An 8931-nucleotide genomic window follows, 5' to 3' on the forward strand; every position below is an offset into this window, starting at 1 on the left:
TTTTCTTTATTTTTATTTGGGGGGGTTGTTTTCCTTCATTTCATATATTGTGCCTTAGAAGTTTCCAAAGCCTCGTTGGAGTGCTAGTAGGAGAATAAATAAAGCAAGGAAGTAATCACCGAGGCAGCTTTTAGATCTCAGTCACAATTGTGAGAGGCTGGGTTCGTAGTGATGCACTCAATATGTTTGAGCTTCCAGGTTTTGTTAGGAGCAAACAGGGGTTTTTCTTTTGCATAGGACATTTCTGAAAATGTTTCCCAAAGCGGTGCTGGCAGTATAAGTTGTAGAGCTCTATTCCTTTCATTCATTTATTTATTCTTCCATTCAAAGCTTTTAATGAACTCTCTGCATTGTTTCAAGGATGGAGCTGTGGCAGATCATAGAATCCTAGAATGCTTTGGGTTGGAAGACACCTTTAAGACCACCTAGTTCCAAACCAAAGGTTACTTTTTGCCATCTATTATCATATACATCAATACTGCACTGTTTTATGAAAGTAATTCCTGAGATGAGTGGGGAATACAGATAGATATGTACTTGCAGATGAGAAGTGCCACTTCCATCATTTTGGTATATGTTACGTGATGAGAAGTAAAGCTTGAGGAAGATAAAAATTTTACGAAATTGCTTTCATAAATCTCCCTTTTCAAGGTGTGAGCTTACCCTGCCAGGGTTCCATCTGTGTCCTCACACCAGCACACGTGTAGCCACGTTGTGCAGTTCCTGCTCAGGAAAGAAAAGCACTGGTCTGACTGACTTTTGCTGTGGCTATTTTGCCTACTCATATCTTGGGTAGGAAGAAAGAGCAACTTTTTCTTACTCATTCTATTTTTCTTACGGAGGCAGGTTTTTTGGGCACAGTAACATACACTTTTACTGAAGAATCTCATGTTCCATAACAAAACTGGGGTTGTTCTCTTACTTTTTTTCATGACTTTGTTCCTGGTGTGCATTATAGCGAATGTGGAGCAATGAATTGATCTTAAAGGCAGAGCCACTGTCACAAACACTGAAGGATGATAAGGGTTAGATTGATTTGCTTTGAGAGTAACAACAGAGCAGGGACACTTAATTGTCAGTCATAATGCATAACGAGAGAACTGTGAGATAGTCATGCCTTGTTAGCAAGTATGTACTTTTACAGCAGACCTAAAAACTATCTTTTTCTCTTGTAGAACTTGAAACAAATGCTCCAGTAGTTGCTGGTCAAAGGTAAGGAGATAGTTTATATAGATTCAGAGTAGATACAGCTTTCATGCAAGGAAGTCCTTTTCTCTTTGCTTCAATTGCACAAATTAAAAAAGAAAGAAAAAAAAGTCTTCTGCTGTGGTTATTCACTTTCTTTGCCAAACCTTTTCTTCCCTGCTCAGGAATTCTTCTAGGAAACTGTTCTAAAATGTGACTGAGATGCAAAATGTCAGATAACTTCCTCCTATGTCTGCCTTCATGCTTTGGGCAGTGTTTCCTTCTGTTTGCTCAGACCTGAGTTCCATATCCCAGAGGGGTCTTGGTGGATCCAGCATTCGGTGTTTCCCGAGAACAGATTCAAAATGCACCCCCTGAAGCCTGAAGAGCAGCTGTTGGGAATTTTTGTAGGACTTTGTAAAGGCTTTCTTTTTCTTCTCACAGTTTATATGTGCTTTATTTACTGTTTTCTGCAGATTTCCTCTGTGTTCTCGTGTTGATGCTTTGCTGAAACCTATTAGGAAAGCCTGGTAGAAGCTTTGTCTTGTCCTAGTTAAGACTTTTGCTAATTAAATGAGTAAATTTTGAATGGTTGTGTTCTGTCAGAAAACACCATCTTAAGATCAGTTTCTGTTAATTCTAAAACCACCTAGCTCTTGCGCTTGCTTTAGGCAGCTCTGATGTCAAACCTGTAATATTTCTTTGGTAATTGCTGGTACGACTGGCCATAGTCTTGGTGCTGCCCTGCTCAAAGCAAAGTGGTACCAGAAGCCGTGGTTAATGGTGCAGCTTGCTGTCAGTCCATCAGGAAATAAAGCAGGTAAGAGAGGGAAAGCAGTGTACTGTGTCATATCAGGAAAGACTGTGAATCAAATAGCTGCTTCTGTTTACCTTCACGTGGGCTGGGACCTTTCTGGAGTTGTTTCAAGGACAGACTGAAAGGCTGATGGGTTTTTTTAAGATAAGAGTTTTTCTAAAAAGCTGAAGGTGAGACAGTTGGCAGATGAGAGGATTCTCCATGTTTGGGCTGTCATTCAGTACGTCAGATTATCTCAAGTTCTGTTCTGTTTGGATTTTTCTGTACTGATGCTTTTTTCTGGAAGGAAGAAAAGTGTTCAGAGAAAGGTAAAGCCTGGTGATGTCTAATATTCGTGGTGGTCAGCTCTGAGCCTCAGGGTGCTGTGGTACATGACACATGCCTTGAAGGAGCCCTGCAGCATGCAGAAGCACTAGAAATACCTTTACTTGGGCCAACTGCAGTTCCTTCTAGACAACCACAGGAGTTGTTGGTCCCTATGAAGCAATCCAAGTTGATAGTTACTTATTTGAACTGTTCAGCTGTTATCTCCAGTAAGTGAACTTCAGCTGATGGTGCCCATTTGGCCAACACGCACCTCCAGATTGCCCTGGAAGTAATTGGCTGTCGTTGCTTACTGGTTCCTTACTGGAAGACCAGTTTTGTGACCTGGTTGCCCATACTGCTGACCTGTGGGGAAATTGCTTTCAGTGTTTATTTTGTATCTGACAATCCACATGCTTCTGTTTTCTCCTTTACTCTGTTTCCCTGCTTGAGAATGTGTTTGACTGTCTTTCCTTACATTGGCAAAGCATGTTTTGTTTCAGCAAGCTGTTACTTAAAACTGCGAATCTCTGTAGTAGTTTTTCTTTCTCTTAAAGTTGCACTTCCTCTGAAATATTGACACTGTAATAGCACCTCTGTAATGCACAGGTCTGCCTTGTGTTTCACATCAGTTCTCTGATTAAGGCATCCCTTTGTGAAATCTTGCAAATAGCAGAAGGGCATGGAAGGAGTTTTCTTTCTTCTTTTCTATTATCAGTAGATTTATTTATGTGCTTAATTGCTTGCCTTTTAATTCACAGAAGTTAAGCTTGATATTCAGGAGCTGCATAGTCATCAGAAATTGTCTGGCATTAATACTTTAAAAAGAAGCCCCAGTTGTCAGGGTGAGTTTGCAGGGCAAATACTAATAAAGCATAAGTGGAGTTTAATTACAACACGTTACACTCCAATTATTGTCTCAGCAACAAGAAACAGGGATTCCCACACAGCCTACTGTTTCCATGGCCTATTACTGCTTCTTATAACAGAAGCATGCTATATAACTTCTCAAAAGTTTTAAATAAGCCTCATGCTTTTTATTATGTAAAGAAATTCTGTAGATCAGACAGCTGAGTCTTTTTAATGGAAACAAAAGCTGGCAATTAAGGGTTCATGATTCCTCCTTATGTTCATCTACAATTTCAACTCTGTATTCCCATATCATAGCAGTCTCTAATGTAACTTGTTTGCTTTTCCTAGACTTCAGTAATGGTGGCACCTGTGGAAAACAGAGCAGACAATTTATAATGCATCTAATTTCTTGGTCTTCTAATGTTGAAAATATTCTCTTTGAGGACTTCTCAATTCTGTATCCTCTGATAATTTTTAATAGAAATGGACTATACTCTGACTTACTCAGGTCATTCTTCATCTGATAAAACTTCTGGTATCTCTAGCATTTCATATCTTCAGTGCTAATAGTCCGGAACTGGTACCTGTGTCGGTCCATCCTTCAGCTTGTCTGAGTTGCATAGAAAAACGTAATTCTTCTTACACTTCATCAGAAATATTTTGTCCCACTTTATTAGTAATGAGACAAAAGAGAATTGTGAAAAGTCTAAAACTCCAAGTAGAAGAAATTCAAGAACAGAGGATTCTGCCGCTTCACAGGAAACTGTAGAGAATGGACAGCGCAAGAGGTCCTCCAGACCAGCATCTTCATCCAGCACTGCAAAAGGTAAAACAAACGCACAGCCATCATTTCTGTGGACGGGGCAGGAAGTAAGGTGCTTCCCCAAATAACCCTTTTGATAACTGGCTCGTAACTGTGGTTGGTTTACAGTTTATAACTGTTATGTGCTTCTAACTCTAGTTTCAATGGTTTCAGACGTAGGTCGCTGTTCACGTGTTTACCTAAACCTGTACTGGCGGTGAATCTTGTATGGATTTCTTATTGTTACATTTGTGGAACAGGTTTTCTGCAGTACTAATTAACATAGTAATTGGCAAGCTTGCCTAGGGGAAGTTGAAATTCTCATTACAGAAATGTGTCATTAGTGGACTGTGCTTGAGTTAAAAAGCATCTTTTTTTTTTCTTTTTCCCTGAAATCTTGTCAGACGTGAGAAAAATACTTCAGTCATTCCAAGCATGCGGTCAGCTTTTGCAAAGCCAAATGCCTGTGTGCAGGCACACAGAGTGCTGCCCAGCTGGCAGCCTGCGGCACACAGGGGTGCACCCCTGGGTGTCCTTCCCAGGAACACCCAAACCCTGAGATCACAGGCAGCAGCCTCTGCTGCTGGCAGATACCACGTGCCTTACTTCCGTGTGGGCTGCAGCCTTGCACAAGGTACACAGCAGTCGTGAAGTGTGCACTTTTGTTACCAAAATGCACAACCCATGGTGCTGCTCTGCAGTTCTGAAGGTAGCAGTGACAGCTCCTGACGTGTAAGGGTCAGAGCAGATCTGATGGACACAGGCTGTGTGAGGGGTTAGAGAGACCAGCATGAGGAAATGTTCGACCAATATTTTAATGATGACTTGCAGAGCACAGAGGTATTAATACATCATCATTGTAAAAAGAAGCCAAGTTGAATTCAGCAGCCATTTTCCATATTGAGGATACCAAAGTTTGCTGTTAAGCATGTTTGCATCTATGAGAGCCTGAGAGTCTTCCAACTGTATGTAACCTTGCAACAACACATGGAGGTTCCTCTGTGTTCTGCAGTTCTGTGGCTGCTGGATTTAATTGGAGCTCCCTCTCATAGCAGGGTTGTGCAGCAGTCTGTATTGTAACGCTAAGTTATCTTTCACAATGTGAAGAAAAGGTTGGAAAATGCAAAGCAAATGTGAAATGATTGGGTGATACCTTGGGGAGCTCGAGGCTGTCTGAGGTGCTGTAATGAGTGAACCTAAAGATGACAACCAGAGGCACTTCAAATTCTGAAAACACGGGAACACAAAAGAACATTCAATTTAAAGAATAGCAGCACTTTTGTAGGGGCCTCGTACTGACGGTGCTGTTTGTTCATCTCTGTAAATAAAATAGTTGTTTTTGAAACCAGTATGTGGAAGCACCATCGTTCTGAGGGCGTTGCAGCAACCTGGCTTGCTGTGTGCTGCTCCCTGCTGTTGCCTTGTCTCCGTGTGAGCCATTGCCTGCTGCAGAGCTTTGGAGCAAACAGGGCGCTTCTGTGGAAGGGCACGGGATGAAGGATAAGTGAGATGGAGTGTGAGGGGTGAGGAGAGGTGTGCTGTGTGCCTGCTCTCTGCTGTGCCTTTATTGGCGACACAGCTCAAAGAAGCCTGTACGTTTTGTACATGGCCTCCGCCTGGATGTGTGTGATCTGTGTCCCAAGAAAGTTGTTAATCTGGCTTAAGGAGAGTACAGGGTTGGGGAAAAAAATAAACAAAAGTGGATGCTGATTGAGGACATTAACAACAACAACAACAACAAAAAAAAAAAAAAAAAAGTAGCATTTAGGGAAAACTTGAGCACAGCAGGGAGAAAAAAGGGTTTGGGGCCGGGTGCTGCAAATGAGCCACAGAGTATTGGCAAGGATAGGCTGTGATGATGGGCTCTGCTGGGGGGGCAGCAGAAGGCAGCAGGGAGCAGCTGCTGGAAGTCGGCACTGCCCAGCAGGGTATGGTCCCACGTCTGGAAACTGGTGCTGTGCTGGGGTTTGCATCTGTTAGAACGCCCTGCCAGGAAGGGCTGCCTCAGTGCTGACTGTAGCTTTGGGTTTGTGAAACTTGGGATATTTTTGTAATACGGCGCTTAATGGCCATGGAGCTTTTCTAGTTTACTGGAAAATACTGCCAAGAGCCAAAGACACATCGCTGATGTTTCCAATTGCATATTTAAATCATCTGAAGATGCAGATGCCTTTAGTTGTTACTCAGTTTTTTTTACTTTTTGTTGTGTTCTGAAATGGAAACGCAGTGCCTTGGTAAGTGCACTGAAAACACCAAAAACACCCCCCGCTTTCGCTGTAGCCTTGCCTCTGCAAGTGCTTCTGTTGTTCTGGTGAGGTACCGCGTTGTGCCCTTCTGCATAAGCTGTTTTCCCTGTGACTCATAATGTGCACTGAAGAGACTTGTTTTCTAGTGCCCTGGTTCTCTGAGGGCTGGGACCGTGAGGTCCCCAAGGTGTATGGCAGGCTCAGATCAGAGCCTGGGTTTCCCAGCAGCGCCATCTCCATGTGCTGTGCTTGGATCCGATTTCTGCAGGCTGTGTGCAGCGCAGTGGCTGTTTGTGGAGCCCTGCTGCGTGCAGTGGCTGAGCGAGATGTGAGCTGTGTGAGACTCACGTTAGAGAGCTGAAGGTGCACAACTGCTGTTTTCAAGGCCGTGCTGCTGCGCCCAGCTGTGCCACAGAAGGTGCTGGCGGTGCTCAGGGTGCAGCCTGCATTGTGTGTTGTGAGGGGTTGTCCCCGATCCCTCCCCGCTGTGACTTTAGGATGGTAGGAGGGCGATCTGTGCACCTCACATGAATGGTTACCGACTGAGCATCCATGCTTCTTTTCTTCTCTTGATTTCAGAAACGAGTGCCAGTGCAATGCAGTCAAAAAGAAGAAAATCCAAGTAAATTACTGCATGGAAACATGAAACTTGTAAATGAGTGTGAATTTACCAATAGCAATTTTTGAGCTGTGATTTTTCTTTTTTAAATAAAATTCTGTACAGTAAGTCATTTTAATATTGTTCCGCTCCCAAGAAATGCTTTTGGGGGGTGGGTTTTTGTTTTTCTAAAGACCAGATAAATAGATATAAAAACAGAATTGTTTTTAAAGCCCCCTGAATGGAGAGGATGAAGTCCAGGTTAAACACTTGAGCTTAATGTGTTTGTAAGAAAGGGGAGGGGGGGGGAGGCAATTGTAAATGTCTTTGTTTCCACTTTTCATAAACAAATTAGAATACAGGGTTGTCATTTTTAGGTATAAAAATAACGTGTTGTGCTGTTGTTTAAGTACTGTATGTGAATAGCAGTGAGAGGGTTATAAACAGACCCAGTTTTTGTTTGGAAATGTAAATAATTTTATTATTATATAGTAGATCGGATGTATTTGTTGTAGAAATGGACCAGTGACACAAAAATGACTTTATGGGTTTGTACAATGTGGAATCCCTCATGCTCTAAATAAATGTTATTGTCCTATAATTTGGGTTGCATTATTATTAACGGTGGCATCGTTCCAAACGGGGAGCACGGATGGATTATGTGGAGCTCCGGGCCGACCAGCTCCTTATATGGAGCTTCAGGAAGGAATTTGTTGAGCTGCGGATGAATGAAGCAGTGCAGCTGTTGTGGAGAAGCAAGACAAGGATTCCAAGGCCACCCTCCAAGCTGGGGCTGTATGCAGTGAATGCACGGACTGCACCCAGCTGGAATCCAGAGGTGCTCAGCAGGAGAACGGAGCTGCAGGAAGTGTGGCATCAACAGTGTGAAGAGATCCCTATTTGCAGTGCAGCAAATTTTTGCAGCAGCCTGGGGTGTCTGTGCGGTGTCTGTGCGGGGCTGCATGGCCATGGCTGCCACTGGTTTGTGTGCTGCCAGGGAAAGTAGGTCAGCTCTTTGTTCCGGGGAGCTCTTGTGGGGAGGAATGGAGAAACGAGTCTTTCTAGATGGTGGCTTGCTTTGTGCTGCAGCGGGTCTTTATATCTTTTAAAATGCATAAGCTGCAGCTGCTGCCTCTTGTAATGGCAGAAATAACCTATCTGTGCACAGGTAACTGAGCAAGGCTGACGTCTCCCCTTCCTCCTTGGCTATCAGAGCTCGGCTCCTCACTTCCTTTGCCTCGGAGAAGCTGTTCTGGTGTGGCAGTGCTGCCTCCTCCCCAAGGCCTGGCCTTGCCCTGCTGCTCGCAGCCCTGTCCTGCACTGCAGTGCCCTGAGGTCAGCTGCCAGGGAAAGCATCATCTCCTGTAGGATTTCTATGCATTTATTTGTGTATTTCACTCACACACACATACACATGCAGTCAACTGGAAGCCAGCTGACTTTTTGAGGCGACCTATTTTTACTACTTCCAGAGTTCACCATTTCTTAACCTCATTTTAATCATCCAGCTCATGAGGTTGGTTTCATTCCTTTTGTGGGGTGATGCTGAGGACAAAGCAGAATTGCCCCACGCCTGTCAGACGTCCCACTGCCCCAGTGCAGGTGGAGGGACTGTACTGCAGTGCTGCTGTTCCTGTCCTGTCCATCAGCATGGCAATGCCCACTGCGGCATCTCCATGCTCTGGGCCTGGCCTGGCTGCTGCCACTGCCTGTCAGGTCAGGGGAAGTTCAAGGGGGATGAGGAACTGTACAAAGCTCACAGAACTGAAAGGTGTTTGCAGGAAAGGTCCTTGTTCTGTGGGCAGGAAAAGAGCCTGCAGAGCCTGAAGGTGTTGGTGCTACGAGTGAGAGATCTGCTTTCGAGCTTAGCTCCAGCCATACCAACCACAGCACTGCACCCACAAGGGTTCCTTGTAATATCTATGGGGATCTTTTCCTCCATGGGGAATAAAGGGGTGCGCTTGGGACTGCAGAAAGCACCACCACAGGGGAAGCTGATGGCAGGGTTGTGGTCCAGGGAGATGTGGGCAGGACAAAGTGGGAGGTGGATGGCAGCCCTGGGAAAGGAGGGGTGTGCTGGGGAAGGGGTGGGGGGGCCTTGTGTTGGTGCCCACTGCGAAAGGGAAGC

General features: G+C 44.4%; 1 protein-coding gene across 8 annotated transcripts in view; it reads left to right on the plus strand.

Moving 5' to 3' along the window:
- The window catches only part of NCOA6 (nuclear receptor coactivator 6), a 32304-nt gene extending 24900 nt beyond the window's left edge, over window positions 1-7404 (plus strand). For 2 of the 8 annotated variants that reach the window (XM_032448608.2, XM_015881252.2), the window contains 2 exons: window positions 1176-1212; window positions 3835-5307. In XM_032448608.2, coding sequence (XP_032304499.1) covers window positions 1176-1212; window positions 3835-4048 — 251 coding nt within the window. In that variant the 3' untranslated portion in view covers window positions 4049-5307. Of the gene's footprint in view, window positions 1-360; window positions 443-1175; window positions 1213-3505; window positions 5308-6784 lie in introns of those variants that run through there. The other 6 variants (XR_014935865.1, XR_014935864.1, XM_015881250.2 and 3 more) reach the window with 6 other exon arrangements.
- The last annotated feature ends 1527 nt before the right edge of the window (window positions 7405-8931 follow it).

The sequence above is a fragment of the Coturnix japonica genome, chromosome 19 (assembly GCF_054131305.1).
Source record: "Coturnix japonica strain WE chromosome 19, WE-NBRP24, whole genome shotgun sequence".
Lineage (NCBI taxonomy): Eukaryota > Metazoa > Chordata > Aves > Galliformes > Phasianidae > Coturnix > Coturnix japonica.